The following is a 27,759-nucleotide window of genomic DNA, read 5'->3' as shown; positions in this document are numbered from 1 at the left end:
CCTGATTTTTGATTTTGACGTAAAATGTAACTTATCATTCAGCTTTTTATATAAAGATGGATATATAAGTATGTCCAACTTTATCTGCACACATACATAATACGTGTGTAAAGCAATATATACTATGTAGATTATCTCAGCTGCTTGATTGCATGTATCATCACAAATTGTAAACTATATCACCCAACTCTAATCTGCTAAATGCACCTATAAGGTATGAAGATATTACATTACATTAAACATTAACATCATGATTTTCAATAAAGCTGCTTTGAAACAATGTGTATTGTAACAGTCCTATAAATAAATTTAACTTGATTTGAATATATAAACCACATTAGATTTCATACATGCAAATTTACTCTAAATTCAACAACAACAAACATGACATTTCTACATCTGACATAAGAACAGTGAACAGTAGTATTTAACTACAAAAGGTGATATAAAATACATTGCATAGACTCAAACGAGTCAATGAACCATTCTTTTTTATAATATTGTCACAGTGGGTTGTAAAAAGAAGCACACAATGAAGAAATAGGAACAAAACATTTTAGTTTTTAATGATTAGTTAATCCAAAAGGGAACACGCAGAAGATAGCAGGAGAATAATGTTACCACATTGATGCCGATTTAAACAATACCAGACAAAGAAACTGGGGAAACAATAAAGCATGGAGATAATGAGTAGAACAGAAACTGGTGTATAAGAACTAATTAACATCCAGGGAAACTAACAAGGGAACACAGGAAAACAGGAAACAATAAAACAGAGTGAAAATGAAACTAAAACAGGATATAACAGAGCATAACTGTTACAAAAACAACATCTAAAAAAATAGCAATGTTGCATTTTGTCATACTACACAGCTACTTGTTAGTCTTGCAAACTAGAAAAGCTATGCTATATATATAGAGGTCAAGCTCCTTTCATGGTAGCCTTCTGAAAATTGTAGTTAAGTTATTAGCATCGCTGTCTTGTAGTTAGTTATTCCCAAACACTGTTTGTCTAGTTGAAGTTAATAACCTGTATTAATGCCAGATTGTTCAGATAGCTCAGCATACAAATATAGTCATGCTTTCCTTGCACTTTGCTGGTTCCCAGAAATGGCCTGCCTGGAAAATAAGAAAATATGAAAATTAACTGTTTGCAATCTTCAGTTCTTGTCTCACACATGTGCCTCTTTCTCGTAGGCTGGAACTCTGATGTCACACCTGCTTTCAATCAGGTTCCGTGCTAGAGTAACTAGGATGTTTTCCTGGAAAAGAATAGCAACTGAACAACACTTCAGGGTAAAGACACATTTAAAATGCTTTTTTGCATTGTTTTGAACTCGCTTTGGTAATTCTAAACACATTTTACATCACTGTAATGGACTGTCATTGACAGACAAGGCGGATATTAGCTGCAATTCGGGAATACACTTTGACTTTGGGCACCTTGTTGACTTAAAAATCCAGAACAAACAAGTTTTTTTGGTTTGTTTGTTTATTTGTTTTTCAAGCTTCTATTCTGGTAAGTGACTTTACCCCCACCCCTGCTTACACCACGGAGAGCCACTGCCAGGGCTCCGAAAATAGTGTCATCTACAGACATTAATGATGGCCAGATGCACTGCCCTCGGTGTAGCTTTGTTCCTGTCTCACCTTTAACCCAGTCAGAAGTTTGGTAGTTCGTACTGAACCATCAACATTGTTGGGGGTATCACAAGTAACATGAGTTACGTAATCAGATTACTTTTTTCAAGTAACTAGTAAAACAGATTACTTTTAAATTTGCAACAAAATATCTGAGTTACTTTTTCAAATATCACAAGTTACTTTCTTTTCCCATTTATTGACAGCAATCAGGAGTAAGTGCAGAGGCGTTGTATTCGCTGTGTAAAAATGATGTTATTCTAGACTAAATGTGAGTAGGCATTTACTCATTTTACTTGTACAAAGTAAGTGCTGAACTTTCTTCTCCTGCATCTTATTCTCCTGCGATCCAGAATGTCAGCACAGCTGAAAGGTTTGTTTGAGCTGCGCCCACTACTGGCAAGATGTGAATTTGCACTTCCTTCAGACTGAGGCATACTCATTTTACTATTGGCATGAAAATAAAACTTTTTGGTTATTAAAAAACAAACAAGCCCAGGCCATACGAGAATAACACAAAAGTAATATAGTGCATTAATTTCCATAAAAATAACTAAGTAACACAAATAGTTACTTTTTAGGGAGTAACACAATATTGTAATACATAACTTTTAAAAGTAACTTTGCCCAACAAACAGCAAAATTCCAACAGCTGTTGGATTTTGTTGGATCAATGTGTTAACCTTGTTGCTGTTTGCTCAGGTACTGTGAACCAGCCTTTGGGACAAACATAATACTTATGTTCCAATGTCATTCTTCACTTTTTAATATGGTTAGTCAGGGTACACCATATTTAATTTGATGTGAATGAAAATGGGGCTTTGAGGGACAGAAGTACAGTGTGTTCAATAGGCTGTTCTTTGTACTTATCACATTATAGGTTGCAGAAACAAACTGTTCAGAAGTCATTTGTTTTCAATTTAAGTTTATTTGATGCAACATACTGTAAGTGACAATGACTAATGGAAAGGTTAAGCAGAGTTCAAATTTATGCAAATGCCCTGCAACACTATACAGCAAGTCATCCATGTGATCCACCACCTTATACAGATATTTTCTGTTTCAGCTGCTGTGCAAGGAAAAGTTGTTTTGCCTTTATCCAGTCATTAAAGTATGAAGCACAGATGAAGGAATGATATGAAATGTGGGTTTGGACTATACTGTTAAACACAAGCGTTTATTTTTTTTACTGGAAAACAATACAAAGTGTAGATATTAATTGTATATATATATATATATATATACTTGCATGAAACACTTGATTTTATTTTTTGCTTGGATGACGACATGTAATTTTAGGTCAGGGTATTAGGGATTATATTTGATTTAAGTTTAGGCATTCGGATACAGAGGAAAACTTGATTTTCTCCAGCAGTGTCCTTGAAAGCTCGAAGACATGTCTACTTTTTTAATAGAAGTACAAACAATGACTTCTTTATGCATTACATTGTGGAACGGATGTGGAGGCAAATCAATGTAACGCTAGGGCACCAGTTTATGTTTTTTTCTTCCTAGTAATCAGATATCATCTGAGAGGAGTGACCCTTGTGTCCAGCAGTCCTGGAATTCTGCTGTTGATGATGAAATATTCTTATTGTGATCTGAATAAATCATGCATGCTATTTCACACCAAATAATGTTTGTGTGTAGTCATGCAAAAGCTTCATTCTTTCTCTCTTCCCCAAAGAGATTTATACATTGTGTTCTGTGTAAACAATCCAGTGCAGTTCACTGTTCTCAACAGAGTGTCTCTGTTTCCTCCTCAGTAAGAGCTTCAGGGGACTTGACCAATCATTTACAAACAGGAAAAGCAGACTGATAGTGAACAGCCACCCCCCCAACCCCACTCCCCCACACTCGTGCATTTTTTGGTTTGTTTGTTTCTCAAAGTCCTCAAAGACTGAAGCAAACAAAAAGAATACAGACAGATACATTTTGTTATACATAAAGCATTCCCTCCCTCCTAATTATATGACTTGACTTATTACTCTTGCAAATATTTACTGTGAGAAAGCAACAGAATGCATCTATTCATTCAAAGTTAAACCTGAAATGTTCAACCATTTCTGTTCCACCAGCATCATTGAACAGAATGGCAAAAATAATGATCATTTCCTAACATCTTTTCCAAATTCTCCTCCATGCATTGGCCAAACAAACTAATAGCCCCGCCCTAAATGCACACTATTGGTTGAGCCACTGTTGCCATGTCAGGCTGGTCGGAATTCTCAGACAAAGAGCAGTGTGTGGACTTTTCTCTGCACACTTCAAAAAGTGAACATATCTATTTTTAAATATTCATTTTGTCTTTATTAATTTTCCAGTTGAAATACCTAAAAATCATTGGTAAATTTACTTGACATGTAACACTGCAAGAGGAATAGTTTACCCAAAAATGAAAATTCTGGCATCATTTACTTATCCTCATGTCATTCTGACTTTCTTTCTTCTGCAAAACATAAAAGAAGATATTTTGAGAAATGTCTCACCCTGCGTTCGAATATGTCAAATTCTCTGATGAGATTCTGAAGTGTGCATCTGATGAACACTTTACTATCCCATCAGGCTGTGGGAATTGCTGTTGTGAATTGCAGTGAAGTGATGCAAATGAGGCTGGTTCAGTAGGTCATGTGACAGTGACAACATGGCAGATGTCGTACGCCTGAATTTCATTCAGACTACCCATATTTATACTATATAGAACATAACTTTTTAATGGTTACAAAGTTAGTTTTAAACCAAATGTAGTACCTACTAGACAGTATATGTGATTTAGAATGCAGTTTTTGAATTGAAGTCAATGGCCACCAAGTGTTTGGTTACCAACACTTTTCAAAATTCTTTTCCTTTGTTTTCACAGAATACATATTCAGCCTTTTTCATTTTATTTATTTTTTTGACTTGTTTCAAGTATAAATGAGTTAAAAACTAGTAACACTCGTTATTAAGATGCAATCTGTAAAAACATGCCTTAATATTTTATCTTGTTTCAATCTTGTTTTAGTCTTTTTGCAGTCAAAATGGGATTAGAAAATATTTTAGTAGCTTAATCTGTGAAAAGGGAACAAAGGATCTAGATTTAAAATGTAATTTGTCCAAATGGAAAAAGTAGAAAAATGAAAAAAATGAAAAAAAAAAAAAAAAAAAACATTATTAAGAAAGTAATGTGGTGAATCAGTAAATCATGTATGAATGTTGTTCTTTCATAACAATGCAATTTGTATTTGCAGAAATCACTTATGTTTTGTGGGGAAAAAACAACAAAGCAAAACAAAAACATGATCATAAGTCATGTTCCACTGAGACAATGTGGTGTACCTGTCACCAGAAGCAGCCTGTCACCCACATTGCTTTTTAAATGTTCGTGGTTTAGTTTAAAGGGCCAGTGATGTCACTGATGTTCAGTTTGAGTTTTTTTAGCTAGAGAAGGGAAACTCTTGCCTTTGTCTGATTGGCTAAGTACTGTTTTGTTCTCTGCAGACACATGCCCGGAGACAGGAGAGCCAATCAGAGCAGAGCGAGGTAGAGGCTGCTTCACCATATGTTGAACCAAGCTGGTTTCCTGAACAACCACACAGCCCTACTCCGGATGTCTCATGTCACACAGAACTCTCTGTGCACTAGGCCAGCTGTGCCCTTTCCTGCCCTCTTGGCTTCTCCCCTTGTTTTGTGTTAAAGGTGACCCATAATTCCCATGAGTTTGGCCCTGCTTGTGTTATTCTTCCATAACTTGTCAGCTGTGAGAATACACTTACCCACAGCAGAATGACCTCACGAGCCTCTACTACTGTTAGTCAGCCAAATGTTAAGTCACTGCACACCAGCACACAAACAAACAACAGCATGGCTGAAACATTTTTGGTAGCGGAAAGTCCATCTGAGATTATGCTCTACTGTAATTTTGACCCTCTGTTCCCCGCTCCTGGTCCTGATGTTTGTGAAGTATGGCACAATAGGGCTTTTGTACCTCTCAGATTCTTGGCTTTCTTTTGTTTGGCACTGGGTTCATATGCTTTTTTCTGGCACCAGTGACCTCTCTCCACCTGCTTCTCATTCTAAACCAGCCTGTCAGGTCGATCTGGTTATTAATCCATACAATTCAGCATCACTGCCCAACTCTGAAATTCGTTGCTTGTTGTCTCTTCTCTCCTATGCAGGTGGCTGAAGAAATTTTACTGAGTTCAGAAGTTGGTCAGTTGTAGTGAACCAGAACTAAGATAAAAATGGATAGTTCATCATCATTTACTCACCCTCTTGTCGTTCCAAACCTCTATGACTTTATTTCCCACAAGGAAGAACATACAGTGAAAGCCAAAAACAACACTGGAAAGAAAGTCACACATATGAGAGTGAGTAAATGATGACAGAACTACCCTTTTAATGTTGAGTAACTTATGCTTCAGACAAATCTGGATAGCATTTTTTCTCTGCCAATGAAAAGGTGGTGTTTCATCAAGCAATGCACAGACGAAATCAGTATATATGAATGGAGTATAGTGAAAACAATTTCCCTTTCTCCACTCCATTCGATGTTTTGCATGTCCCCTGAGAGAGAAATCCAACTCCAGGATGCTGACAAGAGACGTACCAACTTTCAAAAGAATCACACAACTCTAGGCCATTCTGTACCACAAACACCACAAACACAAGCAAAGTGATAAAAACAGTGAAAACATGTTGTAGAAGCATCTTCTAAAGCCCAAAGTTTACTTTAGTTTCATACGTGTACAACCAAATAGCCTTTTAAAGTATACCCCATTTGACAGTGTGCTCGACCACAGGGGCTCAACAGACTCTCATTAAAAAGTTTCATCCATATCCAGTGTCTGCGCTATTTATGTCCAGAAGTGATAAAGGAGTGATAAACGAGCAATAAAAATGTCCTTTTTTAGAATAGATTTGCGTGTATCTCTGAACCTCCTTATATAAGCGCATGTCAAAGCAAGCATATATTTTTTCAAAGTTTCCAGTAGTTTGTTGTTGTTCATTTCTTTTGTCCATTTCTCTGGAACAGGCCAGTGTAGCCAGCTTGTGAAGAGAAAATAATTATTGTAAAAAAAGAAAAAAAGAAAAAGATGTCTTCTGAACTGAAACAATAGGTGTGTGTGAAAAATACTATGTTACACTTTTTAAACTAGAAACCATTACCTTTCAACTGTCATACGGGGGTTCATAAGAGCTCATATTACTCACTCCTTTAGAGTAGGCTACCTGTTTGGGATGATGTGTTTTTGTAGGCAAAACCCGGAAAGGAGTTAGCATTTTAGGACTTCCGGTTCCATCGCCCGGAAGACAATGGGTTTCCCACATGGAAAGAACCTATATGTGGATATATGCGCATATATGAAACCTATATGCTGCATATATGCACATATGTGCTGCATATATGCACATATATGATAATATATATGCTGCATATATACGCATATATGCGTATATATACTGCATATATGCTGCATATATGCGTATACATGCCACATATAGGCTAAATTGAGGTGCATATATGTGCATATACAGGAAATATGGGTCTCCTGTATTGCTCCTTCATATCCACATATAAGCCCTATACATACAAGATATGTCTTCTATATAGCTAATGGCAGGATCTGGTCATTTTGTAGCTCATATCTCATTTTTGACTGTCATACATGATGCCTAGCTCATATTTTCTATTATCAAGGCAAAAACTAAGAATTAATGAAAAAAAATTATGCAAGAACTTATGTATGTGCGAACACGTGAAATTGGTATCACATGTAATTGGCATTTTATGGAATTTAACTATGGCAATATATTAACATGATATATTAACTATGATATCTACACGTTTTCCAGAAACATTTACAAGGTCAATTCTTTCTTGTATGAAGATAGAGGAAAAGAAGGAAATGTATAACAAAATATATGTAACATATATGTATATATATATATATATATATATATATATATATATATATATATATATATATATATATATATATATATATACATATATATATGTGTGTATATGTATATATGTGTACATATATATGTGTACATATATGTGTACATATATATATGTGCATATATATATGTGCATATATGTACATATAATATAGGAAAACGGCCAATTTTATATATGTCACATATATTAAAAACCTATATCAAAACCTATATTGAAACATATATGTTTATATAGGTTTTTTCCATGTGGGTTTTTGAATGGGTTTTTGTTAAATCGCCTGAAATAAGGTCTGTGGTTAACAAAGCCTCAAAATATTTTCACGTTTTGATCTATGACATAAAACACACCAGTTCTAACACGCAGTTACAACGGCAGTTGCTAACAAATTGCTAAAAGGGACTACTTCCTTTTGCGGGTACTTTAGACATCATCATGACAAACAGGACATTTGGACAGCATTTCTCATGAAAAAGTGGATAAGTATTCATACACAGCGCAGATCATAATCAGCGAGCATGTTTTTAAATAGAGTTGTTTTCTAAATAAAGTTTGAGGAAGCTTGGTGGTGATGACGTTGATCCGCGACCATGGTGTGCTGTAGTCCGTTTATAGCCTACTGTTAGCTTTTTATATTTATTTAGGCTTCAAACTGTATAAATGTGTTAACTTGTAAAGATTATCTTGATAGACAAAATGTGTAAGTGTCATAAACCTTTGTTAAACACAGAGCATATTTTCCAAAAGTCTATGGGAAAAATGCATAGGCTTTTGATCTAGGGAACCCGTGCGCCGCTAACTTCCGGGTTGGCCTACAAAAACACATCATCCCTGAGGTACTCTATAGGTGCGTCCCAATTCGCGTACTTATGCACTATTCTATGACGTTTTTAAGTGTAAATAGTGCGAGTAGTGCGTTCACACAAAGTTCCAAAAAGAAAAAGTGCACTTTAAATATCCGGATGATGCACTAAAACACTTCATGCACTCGACTTTAAAGGTGCTACAGAGGATCTTTTTGTCGACTGAGAAACCAAAGACTGTTAGTGAATTTTTGAAATGAGCGCATGCGAAAGAACAACCCCCCTCCTTCACAGCTCATTTCGAGGGAACGCCTCCCAAAACTCGTGCACGAGTATTGGAAAACGAGTGTTTGTTTACCACCGGCATTCACTGTGTCGTGTTAGTGGATTCATTATGTCGGACTCACCGCAGGTAACTCATAATCTGCAGTTGTTACTCCTGACAAAAACATTGCATGCAGCATCTGTGGAGTGTGGAAAGTTACTGGAGCGCGAACATCTCTCACAGGGAACGTCATGGTAGTCACTGACAAGCCAGAGAGCCAATCGTTTACACGATCATCGCGTAAACGATTGGCTGATGTTTTTAAGGCCCTACTTCGTGCACAGATGATGTATATTAATATTATTCCTTTCAGTGCACCTAATAAATAGTCTTTTATAAGTTAGTAAAGACAGTTTCAAGTAATATTGCAAACATGTATAAAACAAAACATCCTCTGTAGCACCTTTAATTACAGCTTTAATTACATAGTGAAGTGGAAGGGAGGCTCGGAAACCGTTGTTAAATGACAAAATAACATAATACAATTCACGCACTACATGGATGAGTGCATAGTGTACAAGTACATAGTGTATAAGTACATAGTGCATCATTTGGGATGCAACTTTTTACTTATAAATGGGAGAAACTGCAACGTGCAATATGGCGGAATATGTCCCGCCCTTCTAAGTAAAAGAGCCAATCGCTGATTGTTAAAGTCATTGCGTCACTGCAGCTGCCGTTAGAAGCTCCGGTTCCCATAGAAACCTGAGACTCGCACTTATGACTGCACATGCGCATTAGCTTGTCTAGCCTGGAAAATATGTTTTTAAATGCTATTTGAGCATAAGAAACAACATTTATGGGACAAGTCATGTCAGATTTTTTTGTTTATTTGAAATATGTTATTTAATTGTAAGTTCGCCAAGCAGTTTTGATTATTTATGTTATTTTATTCTTTTAAGCTTTAAACTTTGGCAGTCCTGTAAACTTGTATAATATAGACTTGCAGTGATGGATTTGCAGTGATATAAAACAAATCTTCATTTATGTTTATCTGAAGGAAGTCATATACATTTGGGAAAAAGTGAGGGTGAGTAAATGATGAGAGAGTTTTCATTTTTGAGTGGAGTATCCCTTTAAATCTACACTCTTATTATTGCACATGTCTGTCTTTGTTTAGTCTACAATGGTTGACTGAAAGCTTTTGAGTAGTTATGACATCATTAAAAACACACTTATCTAAAAGATCTGGAAAACAAAATCATATTTCTGTCATGTAAAGTGCTACATGAGCCACAGAACAGGACCAAGCATGTGGACCAATCAGCTGATGCCAAAAAACAAACAAACACTGCAGCACATTCAAAGTGCAGTAGATGCAGATTATTTAATTCCTGCTGGTGTAAATACCAAAATACGACAAATGTGTGCCGTTTAATTGCAGGAAACAATATATCAAGAGTGAACTGAGTGAAGGGATTACAAGGAAACTCAAGAGATCATGAGCTGTGTCACCAAATGATGTAACAGTTGTGTAATTCAGGTTCATTTTCATTAGCTAAATTGGGAAAACCCCATAAACTGCACAACAATCCATGTGAAAAGGTTTGCGTGAGAACTAAGGAAATCACATGATCCTTGTTTGTCGACTTCTAGGAGAAGGATTGAGCATATGAGATGTAAAAAAATAGTTTCATGTAAAATTACATTTGTATTTATTCAGTATATGAACTTCTCAGTGCATTTACCTTTAGATCTGCCTTCACAGCTTCTGATTTCATGTGCATAGGCGAAACGTATAGGCCTTGTTTTTTTGTAAGATGAGACCCTCTTACAAGGTAAGGAGATCATCAAAACATTTGTTCAGCTCAAAAACATCATGATTTCCTTCACAGGTGACAAAGATAAATATCTCAGGGGGAAAATATGAGATTGAGACTTGATTTTTGAATATCACGTCAGGATGGCAGCAGGAAATCCGCACCAAGGGTGTGCTGCTTGGCAAGGTCTTCAGAATCACATCCTTACTCTATTTCTCAGTTATGTTTGTCGCAGATGTTTCTTGTGAAATTCTATAGGAGAAATTAAAACAGACATGATGTGCAGTAAGGGTATAAGAACTATCAAAAATGGGTTTTTATATTTTTTGTTAATATTTTAAATATTTTGTTATCCAACCAACCAGACAGTTTGATTAGGCTACTAATAACATGTGTTCAACTGGAGTTGTATTCATAAACATATTCTCAGTCTGTAGAGGGTTATTTGACACTTCACTCAGAGCAGGACCTGAGAGAAATCACGTAGGAAAAGATGTTCTTTATTATTATGTGACCGTCCTGTTTGGCTGCCCTGCCCACGCTTTGTGTAACATTAGTTTGTTCAGGGCCGGCCGAAAGTGGAGAAGGTGTAGTCTTGTTTTGGTTAGCAGCTTTCAGCAGCCAAAATTTCTCTGATAGTTAAAGATGCAGGCATGCTAGTCTGACCTACATAGACGGCCAAAGAGTGGTCTGTAAATTCTCATTGTACAGCCAGGACAGGGGTGATAACTTGATAACAAAGCACTTTGAAAAAAAGTGCAGTGTTTTCCATGCTTAAAACTACAAGCAGCAGTTTTAGGGGGAAAAGCAGGCTAACCATTTCAAAATTTATTTTTGCTACTTACTTTTCAAATCCTGTATATTCAATATATGGAGACCTGCAAGAAAACAAAACAAACAAACAAACAAAAAAATCAACAAGTTACTGTTGTTGTAAATTAAAACAAGGGAACAAATTATTAAATATGGCCACAAATTTTTACATTTTATGTATACATATTTTAGCTACTATTTACCCTTGTCTCAAACCAACACTTTTAATTTTTTAAGGGGTCATATGGCACTTACTTTACAAAATATAAAATAAGTCTCTGATGTCCCCAGAGTGTGTATGTGTAAGTTTTAGCTCAAAATACCCCATTGATCATTTTTATAGTATGTTAAATTTGTCACTTTTTGAGGGTGAGCAAAAACACTCTGTTTGTGTGTGTCCCTTTAAATGCAAATGAGCTGCTTCTCCCAAGATGAGGGCGGAGTTTCAAGAGCTAGTGTTAGCGCTCTGATTACCTCACTGACTGTTCAGTCTTTTATGTTCAAATCGGAGGAGGACAATGATGGAGAGACTGAAGAAGAAATAACAACATGTAGAATGCAAGAGGACGTTTCTGAATGGTTAGTTGATGAATTTATGTAGCTGATGTGGAGTTAACTATCTTAAAGTCATCATGAAATCAAAATTGACCCTATTTACTTTGTTAGTGCATATGTGGTGAGCAATTAATCCATGCAAGTTAATACACGGATTGTCGTGGCAATCTTTAATCAAAATCTGAAAAGTTACTTCCGGTCTGGAATGGCGTTCCTTCTCTGATGAAGTCAGTTTGACGGCTTAGGTTGAAAATGCTTAAACCACTCCCCTCCAACCGTTACTCTGCTAAGAGTGAGAGATGGAGAGGAGGAGCGCTAAAGTTCTCCCCTTTGTTGCGTGTTCCTGAGGACAGGGTTTATGTAAATTTTAGGGTTAGTGATGTCACTAATCAGGGAAGAAGCTTGTTGTAGTCCCTACCAGCTGTTTGCTGTAGTCCTTAAAAAGTGATTTTTTTAAAAGAAAATATCTCCCTTTGCTTTGAACTTTGAGCGTCATAACTTCGCAGATGTTGTTTATGCTCTAACATTACACACAAACTAAAGTTAAAAAAGTGAAACCATAATCAACCACCCCTTTAAAGGAGCTCTATGTAAGAATGGCAGCTAGTGGTTGAAATGGGTACTGCAGTCCAAATTCGAAATATTGTTTGCCCCGCCCCCTAGATGCTCTCGCGGGTGGCCAGTTTGAAGACACGCAACAGGAGCGAGCTCAATTGACATTGGAAGGCGAGGAGACTTACACACTGTAAGATAATTAGTTGATTTATTGATTTATGATGAGTTGATATCACATTTAAATATGCTTCCGTTCATAGAGGTTTTTAGATATATGCTGAGGCTTTTTAGGTCGGGGAGAATATCTGTGATCTCTGACCCAGTTTGTTCGATGGCTTCCATGGCTGCAATTTGCTGCATGTGTTTTCGGCCAACTGGCAATCCGGGGTGGTGAAATACTGTTGGGTAAATTGGCAACGTGCGGTCTTGCACAGAGCAAAACAAAAACACAAATTCCAACATGGAACGCAAATTTTAAAGTAAAATAACCGACTGTAGCAATATGTGAACTCAGCATGGTTAATAAATATCTGCAAACATATTATGGTATTTTTATGCTTTAGTACAGTCAAAAACTTATACAGCACTTTTAAGTAGAAAAATCTAATATATTTAATTGGTTTAATTATTACATTTTTAACGCTATGATCTAAACAAAAAGTGAATTAGGTCTAAACCATTTCCTTTTTTATATACTAGATATCCATTTTTACTAAAATTATAACTTTCTGTCAGATGTGAAAAGTAATGTAAACAAAAAAGTGAAATTTAAACAGAAATTTTTATTTATATTGTCATTTCAAATAAAAATTGTAATTTTGTGAAAATGTACAAAAATATGAAAATATTAAATTTTTGAAATAAGCCATAGAAAGACGAATGAGTTGGCCCTTTGGTTCCACAAATGTCGTCATACAGCAAAATTGGCTAAAAAATGACAAAAAAATGTTAGAATTCTTCTGTGACGTATGTATATACATTGTTAGACACTGTTTGAAGAAAAACTGTAAGACAATATGCAGTATTGCAGACGCAAAGCTCAACAGGACATTCCAAAATCCCAAAGTCTGTCATTAGCTTTGAAGAACAGGCATAGTGAACATGTCATCCTGATTTCCTAATCCCTTCAATATCAGGTTCAGTGGTGTTTTACGCATCCTGCTGTAGTAATTTCGTCATTCACTGCTGCCAGTACTGAACAGCAAGTACTTTAAAACAAATACACAACAAATATTGTAATAAGTGAAACCCGAATCAGTGTGCTGCAAATAAACTAAGCGTCAGCAAAAGTTGACAGTGGTACGGGAGTTATTTAATGGCTGAAAGGTCATCGAGTTTGCTGTCACTTCCAGAATATACACTGACCTACATACTCTTTCTCTCTCCCTGTTTCCTTCTTTCTGTCCTTCGATCTTTTAATCCTGACCGTCATACCTTCAAAGCCAGCCACAAACATAATTTTCTTCCCGTTTTTCTTCCCTCCTTCCTTCCTTATCAGATCTGTGGTCTTGTCAACACTTTAAATCTTATTGACAGTCACCATTTGAGTGTTTACGTCTGGTTATTCCCCTCAGTGCCGGTTGTTTACTTGTACATAAAGTATGACGTCAGATAAGCAAGGATCTCTCCTGAGAGATCTATGAAAAGATAATCACATTATTCCCAAACCTCCCTGTTTATACAGCAGCCCTCTTATCATGCTCCTGCCTAGTGGGAGTGTGTCTTGTGGTTTAGTATGCATCGCATTCTACCAATTATGACCCAAATTGTTCTCTTTTCTCACAGTGTCATTGTTTTGAGTGGGGGTTTGTGGATAATGATGACTGTTTGGAAAGTTTAAAAAGGGGAAGAGCTGACCAGAAAGTCTTACTGATGTCAGTATATGCACATGACTCAGTCAGTTCTTCACAGTTCAGCATTTTGGAAACAAAATGTGCAGACGAAAGTTTAGAAGAAGCTTCCAATTTTAACCGAAGGTGTTTAGAGTGCACTGTTAAACTAGGCATAGGTTCTCAGCACTCTTTCAGGATTACCATGTGTGGGAAATGGCAACTCCTCCTAATGGCCAAAGCTGGAACAGCATATGGCATACAACTTGTTGCTCTTAAAGGGGTAGTTCACCCAAAAATACGAACTTTTTCATCATCTTCATGTCGTTCCAAACCTGTATGACTTTCTTTCTGTGGAACATGATTGATTTTTGACGAGCTGTTTTTGTCCATACAATGAAAGTCAATGCGGTCCAAAACCACTTGAGGAAGAGTAAGTGGCAGAATTTGCATTTTTGAGTGAACTAAGAAGAGCTAAGAAGAGTCATTGGTCACAGTTACACCCTGAAGACACATTTCTCTAAAAAAAACACAAAAAAAACATGAGAGATGTGCTTTGTGCAAGTGCTTTGATCAATTACTCAACATAATGTGATTTCAAACCCATGGAACTCCATGAACCCTTTTCACATTTCCGGGTTCTCCAAAGCAGAAGTCATGATAATTGGATAAACCCTACACTTTCAGGAAAAAAGGGTACAAAAGCTGTCACTGGGGCAACACCTTTTCAAAATGAACACTTCTGTTCCTTTTAGGTACTCTTTAGGTACCTATATATACCTTTAAGGTACCAATATGCACCCTTTCGGTACAAAAGTGCACCTTTTGAAAAGGTATTGCCCCACTGACAGCTTTTGTACCTTTTTTTCTGAAAGTGTATTGTGGTGAACAGAAAGTATATATTTTTATATATACAAATATATAAATATATTTTTGCGCTCCCATGCAGTCGAATAGCGAAAACAATAAATAAATACTGAGACATTGATTACGGTGGTCAGAAAAGAGAAAGATGTCAAATTTGTTATATTAGAAACAGAACTAGTTTTCTGAAATTTAATGCCAGGGTAATATAACACAAAGTATAGAGTTATAAATTTACATTCGATTTTTCAATGTTTTTTTTTTTTTTTTAAGGAAAATATAAAAATGTTGATACATTTTCAGTTAATAACCATGGAAATGCATCATCTCAGTCTGTGAAATGAGTCCATATGCTTTCATTGTATGGAAAAGAGCAGCTTGGATGTTCTGCTCAATATAGTCACTGTGATTTTGCCAAGTATGAAATATTTTGTTGATCCTGGAATAACATTCCCACCTGAAAATCTAACTGTAACTCCTAAATCTAACCCTACCAATAACCTATCCCTAAAATCAGAGAGAAATGATATAACAATAACGCTGATGTAGAAGCACCTAAGCCTGGTTGTAAGCCTAAACTTGTCACAAACTGCAAACTTGTCCCTGAAATCTGATTGGTTGATTGGAATGTTGTTCCAGGACCAACAAAGATGTTGATCCAGGAACACGTCTTACTTGGCAAAACGACGATGAACCGATCCCTTTAGTGGTTGTCAAACTTAGAGTACAATGGAATACTAAGTATAATGAATTACTGAAGGGAAATGGCAGTTGTTTTTTATAAGACTGTGGTTCTGCATAAGTTTGACCGCCACTATTGAGAGCAAAAGAGAGGGAGAAACAATCTTGGAGAACATCTTGTTCCTCTAGTATTGCAATTGTGCAATTGCAGTACAAAATCTGCAAACACATTTTGTTTATGCTTTTTCAATTCACCAAGGAAAGATATGTACGAAACTTTCTTTTGACCCGAGGTAAATACATTCCTTCTCAGCCCCTCCATACATTCCTCACAATATTTACCATAGCTTCACAGCTCTGTCTGAGACCTGGACACAAGCCAAGAGCGGAGGTGGAACACAACGCCACGTGCAGCGCAGCCTGATGGGGGAAGTAACATGCATGTGCTTTTGACGCATTTAACAATTGTCACCCATATCTACAGTGTTTGCTCACGTGCATGCAGGAATATATCAACAACACTTAATTCCTGGCCTTTGCCCCTTTTTTTGATTCATAATTGTGCCAAGATCCAAGTGCAGAATATTAAATGCAAATAGTTCAAGCATAAGTTTTGCTTTTTTATGTTTTTTTTATCCTTTGCACTGATAATGATAACACAAGTGTTTTGGTTTGGGGCTGAACGCCTCCTAGTACCACATCAGTGGGAAAAATCTGACTTAATCTATTTGGCTATTTGATTCCGCATAATTTTCGGGAAACGGACAAAGCTCAGTGCTGTCCAAAGAGAACAAAGCGAACAGGCAGCTGGAAATGCAATAAACAACTCAGCCTTCAGATGCTCTCAGAACCTCCAAATGTGTAATAGTGCAAACCAAAACAAGTGCGTTTTAAGTCATAAATGGGCATAAACAAGGTCAAGAAATGTGTTGTTTTTCGTCTGCGCGAATGTCTGGATATTTTTGGAGATTCCTTGACTGTAATAGTAGCCTCTTGATCTGCCCCTTAAGTTTGGTTTCCATGAAGTCCACGGGCTTCACAGCAAACTGATCCGCCCGTGTGAAGTCAACAAGGGTCTCACACCCAGATGCACAGCCTTGAACGTCATGTCTCCATGTAAGGAAGCCTCTCTAAGGACAGATAGACGCAAATATCACTGCTGATTTGTTTGTGCAGTTTAATGTACTGACTTGATGTTTTCTTTTGCCTGTAGAAATATTTAGACCATAAAATGAATGTGCCAAAAACATATTTAAGACATAATTAAATTGCAAATATGAATGCTTAAAAGTTTTATCATCTTTAGCAAAGCTTTCAGGCAGAAAATACTGTTACTTCTTGAGTGTCGCTACACTTGTTTAACTGGAGTTTTATTTTATACCAAACATACTGTTTACAGATTCACCTGTAGAAAACTATTTTAGGAAGCAGATTCTCTGTTTGCTTTAAAACTTGTTTAACTTCTAAACCTCTAATCCGTGCTTCTAATCTTGATTTGGGAATTTTTGTTTTGTTTTCTGTAAATGTCAAAAACACACATTAGTATCTTACAGGATAAAGTCAACATAAAATTTGACCTACAATTTATTTAGAATGCATTTTGAGTTTCATTTAGCTGCTTTTTGTTTTTCTGTGTAAACTTGTGCTAGACGGACACACTGTATTTGACCATTGTGCTGTGATTCACAATGTTTTTCGAACACCATTTTAAGTAAAAAGCAGTTCAACTTTTAAAACTGTCTAGAGCTGAATTCTTTTTTTATTCCATCAAGCGACTTCTCTTGTTTTTAAAGTACACATGAAATCAAAATTGACCTTATTTATTTTGTTAGCTCAAATTGCTAGTTTTGTGGTGAACAATTCATCCATGCAAGTCAATCCACACAAAAACAATTGTTTGGCTTCATAATATTTAATTAAAATCTGAAAATGCTCCTCCCCTCTGCACCGGCGCCCCTTCTCTGATAACGTCAGTTTGACGGCTTGGGTTGAAATCGCGTAAACCACTCCTCTGCAACCGCTAGTCTGCTATGAGCGAGATATGGAGAGGAGGAGCGCTAAAGTAAAACTATGCCCTCTGTTCAATATTCTGTTTCACTTGGAAATACGTCACAACACTGGAGAAAAGTCGTTTGCAACTTCCGGTTCACGTGGACTTCAGAGAGTTAGTTCACACCAAAATGAAAATTCTGTCATCATTTACTCACCCTCATGTCATTCCAAACCCATTTTGTTTATCTTTAGAACATAAATGAAATTTTTTTAATGAAATCTGAGAGATTTCTGTCCCTCCATTGACGGTCTACGCAACTACCACTTTGATACTTCAAAAAGTTCATAAAGACATCGTAAAACTAATCCATATGAATTGAGTGGTGTAGTCCATATTTTCTGAAGAGATTGATCGCTTTATAATAATGAAAAGATTTAATTCAGGCATATATTCACATATAAACATTCATCAATGCACACATAAATGATGGTAAACAGAAGCTCAAGCATGTTTGCTTGACATGTGAGAACCAATGAGGTTTGTTCTCACGGGTCACGTGACAAGTTGTGCTTCTGTTAATGTTCGCTGATGAATGTTTATATGCGAATAAAGGCATAAATTCAATCTTTTCGTCAAAAGAAGTGATTGTGTCTCTTCAGAAAATTTGGACAAAACTGTTTGATCCATATGGATTAGTTTTACGATCTTTTTATGAACTTTTTGAAGCGTCAAAGTTGTGGGTATGTAGATGTCAATGGAGAGATAGAAATCTCTCATATTGCATTTAAAAGAGCTTCATTTGTGTTAAGAAGATAAACGAAAGTCTCATGAGTTTGGAATGACACGAGGTTGAGTAAATGATGACAATTTTCGGGTGAACTAACCCTTTAAATTCAAGAACGCGTCCTATGAGAACTTTACACCCGCGCCTCGTCTTACTGTGTACGATTTATCAGCACATGATATTCCAAATGTTTTCACAATCTTTATCAAAATCTAATAATAACTTAACTCTCAATCTAATAAATTCCCAATAAAATCAGGTCCGACCTACATTTTCGTCATTGAATATCTCATTTGACCCAGTTTCTTGTTTTGTGAAGAAAAGAAGACGTTAAACCAACAGATGAATCAGCAGTGCTGGGGCTGAAACTTTACACAAACACACACAGGTATACATTACACACAACATTATCTACTGTAAAATAAGGCATTTAGCTCCACAGTCTCATTTGCTTTTGTTAGCCATGAGCTCAAAGGTCTTTAAATTGTTATAAAGTGGGAAAAAAAGATCCTTTGTGAGGCACCTCTGTTTTATTGTGCAGGGCAGGTTCTTTATGATAAGTGATTTTACTGTGAGTCACTTACAAAAACACCATGTGTTATGCTTACAGGATCAGGTGACCCTGATACAGTGCCGTGTTCAAGTATTAAAAACTTTTCATGTCTTCCAAAACAAAGGTGTATTAATAGCAAAAGAATGCAGTTCTACGATGCTGTGTGTTTATAGATTCAATGAACTTGAATCATGATACAAAATACATTATTAACCTCGTTCTCATAAGATTTTTATTTTTATGAGGTTCAATTTTGAATAAGTAATTATGGGATTGTGAAAGAATGGAAGCATTTCAGAAAACAACACAGGAGGAAAAAGGACACTCTGTGCCTCAGGCTCTACTTATGTTATATATAGTAGAAGCACAACCCTCATGAAAACTGCTGTAGTCCTCTTGGACGGAAAACAAAGTTTTCATGTCAAATAATTATATATGAGCGATGAACTCTGAATGCACCTTACAAGTAATGCATTTTGAACTAAAACTTTTGTTGTTCTGAAATAAGCTGAAGCAAATATATTGCTTAAACTGTACCTACCCTTGGTGTAATATTAAAAATGATAATATTATAAATAATGAAACATTCCATTATAATTATTTCCAGATTCATATGAAATAAAACACCATATTCATATGTTTTTCTTTTTTTTATTTACTTAAAAGTGGTTAACAAAAAATATACTTGACACAAATTTCAATAACAACAAAATCTATAAAATACATTCATTTGAAATGAGTGCCATAAACAATCACGGTCTTTAAACCTGAAGTTACACTTTTTCATCATTTGGAAATGAAGCAAGTCTGTGGTATTTTTGGAATGTTTGTAAGGACACTTCAGGGAGTCGTAACACCAGGAAAGCTTAACGTGACATAATCCCTGTAGTCGTTCATCGTTATTTCTAAAAAATAAAAAAAGGCACCTTGGATACACATGGCTCTGTCTTTTTCCCCCATTATTTGTAAAGCTCACTGTCAGGGGCTGTTCTAGCCCTGCATTTCGTTACCTCAAGCCACTGGCAAAAATGACGAAGAAAAATGTTTTTGCACAAAGAAAAAAGTTATCCTTGGTTATACAGACACATTCAGCAAGACATTAAGACATTCCAGGTCACAGACTTGACCTTTGTCAAGCCAGATGAAACTTACACCAACATCAAGTTGGAACGGAGATGTTCTTACCCACTCCGTGGGGGGGTGGGGGGAGGGAAGAATGCAATTTACTACTTTCAGGATTGACATTTGAAATTTCCCCCTCATTATTTCTTTAAAGCTTTAAGTTTTCCCTTTTGCATAGAATTACCCGTGCACACATGAACATTAAACCAATCTCTTTGGCTTATATCAACACCAAACGTGCCGTACGTGATGATACAGTTGTGAGAGAGGACGGCATCACATATGCCTGCTAACATCTACGGTGGCAGACTGCAGCCGGTTAAGAGGGACTCACCCCTCATTCACAGCAAAGTAAGGCACTATGGGTAGTATCTCTGAATGGCTTCCCACCCATAATTCTCTAGTGATCATGCCCAAAATTCCCTGATTCTACATACAGGTGCGACAGGCTACGAATCATTCTAGGCACAGAACAGAGTCTGGTCGCTCTTTGAGACACAAACATGGGCAGAACCTTTGTTCGCCCCGGTACTGAATGTCCTCTTTGTTTGTTGAAAGCGCTCTGCCTCGCCTAGTCCAGACATCTCCTCCTCTCTCGGCCCCACTGCAGGAAGCACAGATGCGAACGGCTCATACGAGGAACAAGTACCAGTCTCAGTCAGAGAGGCGTCCAGGAGAATCAAATCTCGGCTTTTGTTTCAAACATCAAGTGATGCTCAGCTGGCAGAGAGTTCAACAGGTCATGCAACGAGGACGCATGTTGGCGAAGGGCTGAGGGTTTGGGTCCACCTATGATGAGAAAAACAAAAACAGAACATTTGGAATATGATGCTTTTTGAAAAATATACTAGATTCATATACCAGCAGGGAAAGAAAACATTTCTTATAGGCAGGACAAAATGCTTCCTGTATCTTGTTTGTCGATGTCGAAGGCTGCACATCCAATCAAACGTAGTATTTTGGCCCTGTTTACACCTGGTATTAAGATGCATTTTGGTCTATCCGTTCACAAGTAGATAAGGAAGACATTCCCGCATCCGATTAGCGAGCTACCCATAATGTTTATGCATTAGGTCAGTAGGCGGAGAGTAGGAGGTCTTTTGTGGCCGTTCAAACATTCAACCACATGAGTAGTTACACTACGAAATCAATCCGGACGAATGCATTTGTGATCAAAAGTGGACAAGCTCAAAACATTTTAGACCCCGTTTACATTTGTATTTAGCGTCGTCCACTTGTGATCCAATCGACCAAAACACATCTTAATACCAGGTGTGAACAGGCCCTTTGATGCAAACGAATTTGTTACTTTGCAGTCACTAGCCATATTAGGAAGACGCCAATTTTGTGCCATTGCGTGTAGTAAAATATTGATATATTTTAACATTTGATTTTAACAGAACACAGTTTCTGCCTCAAACTTAAATAAGAGAGAATGTTAAATAAAGTCAAATTGTGAGCTAAAGTTGTTTTATTAATACCAATTGTGGTATTAAAATCACAATAAAGTCAAAATTGGGAGATTTAAAGCTGCAAATACAGTATATAATTTCCAATTATGGAAAAGTCACAAGTTGTGAGGGGGGTGAAAAAAAAAAAACCTAAAAAAAAAAAAAAAAAGTTTTGTTTGTTTTTTTACTCTGAGGTGGAAACAGGCTTTTATTTTTTATTTTGGGTCCCTTCTGAAGTAAAATCTGTGTTCTGAAGCAAAACCAATTGAGAACTGCTGTCTTACATATATATTGTCTCGAATGTAACCATCTGCTCACCTCGCTGTACACTGGAGGTGGGCGTAATCTGAACTCCTGCACGTAGGCCATGAGGGAGCGCTGCAGTACGCCGCTGAGGTCTTCTTCAGGTTGGACTGATGTGGAATTCTGGACCGCTTCCTCTTCTGTGACAACAGAGCTGTATTCTGGAGGAGCTGTGGTTAAAAAAACAAGACTCGAGGTGAGTGACAGATATTTCAGTGCATGACATCGCTTTCAGGCTGATGAAAGAGAATGAAACCTAGGGCTGGGCGTTTACTTACGTTCAGGTTGCTCAGGGATGGCCATGCGAAACCACTCCATGTTCACGCTGTACTGGCTGCTGATGCTAGATGTACGACTGCCGAACGGATGCAGAGGGATTGTGCCCATCACCAGCGGAAGTTCCAGGGAAAGCTTGGACGTCCCAGGAACGTCAACACACACCTACGAACAAAATAAGCAATGTTTAGTAAAACCATTTAAAAGTTCGGTCAAAAGTTCAGTAGCTTGAAGGTCCAACAAACTCACCCTGAGCATATATTCTACTTTGATGATGCGACACTGCAGAATGGAGGGGCCTACAGGAGGGATTTTGATGGCTCGGCCGTGCCAGGTCTCCCTGCGGTGTGGGCCGACTATGTCCCCACACAATGTGGCCACCACGGCTCGTTTTTGCTTCATGGTGCCTCTGGCAATGAAGGTCTGCGTCTGGGTGATGAAAGCTTTTGGCACCACGGAGCGAGAAGTAGAGTTATCGAATTCAGCGAAGACTGGAATCACTTCACCTGGAGAGTAATAACCACATGTTAAGAGTTTCTGCGGGGAGAACTTGAGTACGTCTTATATGTGATGGTGGGTTCCTGTCCTCACCTGGTGTGTAGCCCTTGCGGTCAATCTTTGCAGTGATTGACACCTGCCCACAGTTGCGGTACCAGATGCGAGCCATCTTCTCTTTGGTTCCAGCTTGAGGTGCCTGAAGTAAAATGCCACCGTCACATTTTGGTGCACATGCCACCAAAATTATGAAGAGTAAACGACAAAGCAACAGATAATCTGAGCGCTTACGAGTAAACTAGGTGTGTTGATGTCAATGGGCTCGATAACTGTGAACTCTTTCTTGATCTTCTTGACGGTGGCCCATGGGCGATGCAGCTTAACCTTCACCCAGTATCGGATGCTGCCGTGCTTCCCTTCAAAGGATGTCACTAGAGTTCTGACAGACAAAACACTTACATTAAAGCTCATTTCCTGGTGAAACTATCCAAATAAAGCTCTCTGATAACATTTATATATATGACTAAAAAGCAGCAAACACTTACTCCTCTGGCAGCTGGAAACTGAAAGGGTATTCGTGTCTCCCGGCAGGCAGTACTGTCAGTTCTCCATTATCTGGAGGGGAATAAAGGTAAAGAAACATAATTAAACCACCAAAAACACAATACCAAGGGTATCTTTGTCATTCACAAAAACATTAACCTTCAATTTTGTTAGTTAAAAAAGGCACAAGGTAGAACTTTGTCTAAAATATTTCTCTACTTCAACACCTTCTTGAATAATACCTAAATGAGTTTATTCAGCAGCCATAAATACTGCTCACCATAACAATTAGTTTACACATTAACCAAACAGCTATCGAAACATGTGTAGCAATTCACTCAAACTAAATGCACACCACACACAATAAAATGTATTATATAAGTTATATAGACACATAGTATGTTATGAGTGAAGAACAGACACATCTAAGTCGTTATCAATCTTGCCATCCGCCGTTCACAAGAATGAATGATACCAGATTAGTGAACGACTGTCGAAGTCGAATCGATTAATCCCATTGAAAAACTGTTCTGAATGATTCGTTATCGAGTTCTGCTCTTTTTAATCAATTGTCTAATGATTAACATCAACTAAAGGTAAGACTATAAAAGGAGTAGGCTGTTTTTATGATAGCTTCATTCATCTTTCACTTTCATTACACTGAAAAGAGTGGCCAAAGTGTTTTTTAAATCACGTCCCACGTGAGAAATTGTCATGCGGTTTTAGAACGACACAAGGTGAGTAACAACAAAATGTAATCATTTATTTTGGGCTGAACTCCTTTAAGAGTCTACTCAGCTTGACTAACAGAGGAAAATGGTTTAAATTGGGATGTTTGGACGCTTTTGCACTCGCAAAAACATCTCGTCTCTGATGCCCAACACTGTCTAATAAGGCAGCCCACTAGCTTTAGATTGTCTCTGGCTGTGAATGACTGACTGACCTGCCTGCAGCAGCACTTCTCTCCGGTTCAGGTACTCCACTTCATCGCTGTAGTTCTGCGTGTACGCGGTGCTGGACCCAGCGCTGCGAGACTCGGTCCAGTGAACTTTAGCGAAACCTTCTGCATGTAACTTCAGCGACTCGACTTTACTCTCCGCCGAGAGCTCGAGCACAACCTTCCCTGAGACAACATCTCCACTGCTGAACACCGGAGGACTATCCATCTCCGGAGAATCAAACACGATGTCGAACTTTTTCAACTTGTCGAAAATCATCTTTGGTCTTGCAAAAGTTTTCCAAGTGCAGCCCTTAAAATACGTCGCCTTCAGATGTGTAAAGTCAAACAAAGAGCGAGAGGGTGCATTCAAGTGCGAGGAAGCTGCTCTTCCTTCAGTTCCAAAACAAAACTGAAGCTGTGCATGTTCCCTGGTCGGCCTTTAACTCTTGTGGGCGGTCTTACTGATTTTATTATGTAAGGCCTATGGCAGGAATCGCTGCCTGCTCATAAACATCTTAACTGGGTGTGGATAGAGAGCTCGGATGATTGATGCTTACAGGTTCTTAGACAAAAACAAGCTGACTGAGCATGCCCAAACCAGAGGAACCTCCCCGTGAACAAGTTCAGAAAAACAAAAACTGGTTCATTCTTCGCTGTTGTGCTACTTTCTTGTCAATCATTTTTATGAAAGATATGCATATGTGAACTTCCTTTGCAAAATATGATGAAACAACTAAGGATTTAAAAGCAAACCATTTTAGCTCCAGCTCGAGAAATTAGTGACACTGCAAAAAGAATATGAATTGCAAACTAAGTGTTTGCCAAAAGGTGGTCGAACAAAAGTGCTAACAACACTTTTCGACAGTTAAAGAGCAAAACAACTTGTTTCTTTGTTACCAGCGGAAAAAAGTTCACGTGTCGCCCTCTTGTGGCGGATTCGCGGCACTAGTTTTAGGGACTCGTAAAGTTGTCAGTGTGGTTCGTTCTCCCCCTAGTTGTGTTAAATTGAAATTACAACGTGAGGACTGTCACGTCTGTGCTGCCAAGAAACAAGCTGTTTATTTAGATAACGATAAGCAACCCAGGCAATACAATTTCTTAAACTGACACTGCGATATGTAATCACGTACCAAAACTATGTCTCAATATCCACAAGTATGGAAAAAGCATGCGCCGTTTGGATGCCTGCATCACTGCTCTCACAAAAGTGTTGAAAGAGATTGATAGATAATACCACTAAAATGTACACAAGAGGGGAAAAAACTACTATTTTATATAATATTTAAACATAAATACAGAGAAACTGTTGACAATATATTTTTGAACTGACACAAGAACCAACTTAAGTCTGCAGATGATACAAAATAGATAAATATCGACCAATTAATTTACCCTCAAATATAAGCAGACATAAACCAGTGCCTGACATGCATATTAATAATCATATTCCCTACAGGGCTCTTTATTGTCAGTTGTGATATCTGACAAAATATTGGCTGTGATGGCTGATCTATCTATCCACCGCTTCATTTCTCTTTATCACTGAAAAGAAAAATTTGAGTGCAGTCTGTTTATATTCTGATAACCTTTGGTAACTTGGACATTTCAGCTGGTTAAACTCAGAAATGCAAGTTCAACTTATGTGAGTTAACTCAACTAAACATAAGTTAACACAACTTGAAGATGACTATATGTGAGTAGAAGCAAAGACAATGCATTACTATAAGTTTAAATTTTAACTTAAAGTACACATGAAATCAAAATTGACCTTATTTATTTTGTTAGCTCAAATTGCTAGTTTTGTGGTGAACAATTCATCCGTGCAAGTCAATCCACACAAAAAATTGTTTGGCTTCGTAATATTTAATCAAAATTTGAAAATGCTCCTCCCCTCTGCAACGGTGCCCCTTCTCTAATGACATCAGTTTGACGGCTTGGGTTGAAATCGCTTAAATTACTACTTAAATTACTACTATGAGCGAGAGATGGAGAGGAGGAGCGCTAAAGTAAAACTCTGCCCTCTATTCAATATTCTGTTTCACTTTGAAATACATCACAACACTGAAGAAAAGTCGTTTGCAACTTCTGGTTCACGCGGACTTTAAAGTAATGCATTGTCTTGACTATTTTTGAGTTGAGACAAAGGTTATCTTCAAGTTGAGTTAACTCACATTTTTAAGGCAGCAGGTGAAATTTCATTTCTAAGTTTAACCAGCTGAAAAAGGTTTTACAGTACTAAGTTTTATATTAAAAAAATGAAATTAATAAAATATTTCTTAAAATAACTTGGGTACATTTAATTGCGAAGCTTGTTTTTTGTGTAAAAATAAATGTAGCCTAAAATAATGTCACAAATTATATAATAATGTAAAACAATATTTAAATCATTACAGATAGTTGTCGAAATTATACTGTTTACTGTAATTGTATAATTTGAATTGTTAGATGCAATCAAGAGGAAATCAAGGTCATAACATCTTTAACTATCATGTTATATCAAGTTTTTAAAGTATTAGAGAAGTAAAACATGACCTGATTACCTGTAAATCAGTACTTCCTTCCTATTAACATCAACCCATAAGTGGCCTTTATTGTGATTTCATTTTAATGACAAAGCTGTGCTTTTATCCCCTTTCTGGCAAGCATTTGGCTTGTGAAGTGCAGTTGGTCGTTTGTGTATTCCACCTAAACAGTTAAATAATTAACCACATCACACATTTGCTCAGCATTATCACTCCTGTGCCAGCTGTTAAAGGTCAGGAAGAAGAAGCCGGGTCCAGAGTAATCAACAAAACTCCAGCATGGCTGCACGCGCACTTAAGAGCTTTAAAGCCTTAAAGGGACAGTTCACCATTTTGTCAGTACTCGTCCTCCTGCTATTCCAAACCTGTATGGCTCTATTTCATTATAATTTTCATGTATTCACAATAAATTGTGACCTTAAAATGTGAAGCCTAAAAAATGGCATAAACATCATCATAAAACACCAGCAGCAGCAAACACAAAACGTTCCTCTAACATTCACATATGCTTCCCATATGGTTATTTTTAACCAAATAAGAACCTTCTGGGGAACATACTGGGAATATAGGTGGAATTTTCTCCGAACCAACAGGGAATGTTCTATTTATGTAAAGAAAACGTTCCTGGCTAACCAACATAAAACGTTATTATGTCTGTTTTTTCGAAACCAAAAATTGTTATCTTTGTATGACTCACGACAACGTGCCTTTTGGAGCCATATGATATGAAAGTGATGATTGTGTTTCGTACGTAGTTATTCATTGATGAAACTGATATCTGACTCAACTCATTGAGGATTCCCTCAAATAATGTAAGTAGTTACGACTTTTTTCGTGGACAAAAGATTCGTTCGAGTCGAATCTGTTCACAGAATCGGTTGATTCAGTTTACAAAACTTATTTTTCGTTCACAATTTAGACTGACTCTGGTTCTCCTGTTCCATGGGGTTACAGCAATAAATAAATAAATAAAACTTATTTTTACGAACTAAAATAATGTTTCAGATGAT

General features: G+C 37.2%; 1 protein-coding gene and 1 long non-coding RNA gene across 3 annotated transcripts in view; both read right to left on the bottom strand.

Moving 5' to 3' along the window:
- Positions 1-9,106: 9,106 nt before the first annotated feature.
- Positions 9,107-17,985, bottom strand: LOC137021672 (uncharacterized). The gene is made up of 3 exons (XR_010895346.1): positions 13,759-17,985; positions 11,316-11,348; positions 9,107-10,722 (listed from the first exon to the last, which is right to left on the bottom strand). It is a non-coding gene; the product is annotated as an uncharacterized lncRNA (long non-coding RNA).
- Positions 17,986-19,062: 1,077 nt separating this feature from the next.
- Positions 19,063-27,759, bottom strand: part of arrdc2 (arrestin domain containing 2) — a 9,384-nt gene continuing 687 nt past the window's right edge. The window contains exons 1-8 of one of the 2 annotated variants that reach the window (XM_067388459.1): positions 24,231-27,759; positions 23,290-23,359; positions 23,036-23,183; positions 22,841-22,943; positions 22,499-22,755; positions 22,252-22,414; positions 21,989-22,143; positions 19,067-21,008 (exon numbers count right to left, since the gene is read on the bottom strand). The exon at positions 24,231-27,759 is cut by the window's right edge and continues 129 nt beyond it. In XM_067388459.1, the coding sequence (XP_067244560.1) occupies positions 20,952-21,008; positions 21,989-22,143; positions 22,252-22,414; positions 22,499-22,755; positions 22,841-22,943; positions 23,036-23,183; positions 23,290-23,359; positions 24,231-24,504 (1,227 nt within the window). In that variant the 5' untranslated portion in view covers positions 24,505-27,759 and the 3' untranslated portion in view covers positions 19,067-20,951. Of the gene's footprint in view, positions 21,009-21,988; positions 22,144-22,251; positions 22,415-22,498; positions 22,756-22,840; positions 22,944-23,035; positions 23,184-23,289; positions 23,360-24,230 lie in introns of both variants that reach the window. The other variant, XM_067388460.1, reaches the window with a different exon arrangement.

This window comes from Chanodichthys erythropterus, chromosome 6, assembly GCF_024489055.1.
Source record: "Chanodichthys erythropterus isolate Z2021 chromosome 6, ASM2448905v1, whole genome shotgun sequence".
NCBI classification, from domain to species: domain Eukaryota; kingdom Metazoa; phylum Chordata; class Actinopteri; order Cypriniformes; family Xenocyprididae; genus Chanodichthys; species Chanodichthys erythropterus.
The sequence above is the reverse complement of the archived record's forward strand: the minus strand, read 5'-3'. Positions and strand labels throughout refer to the sequence as shown.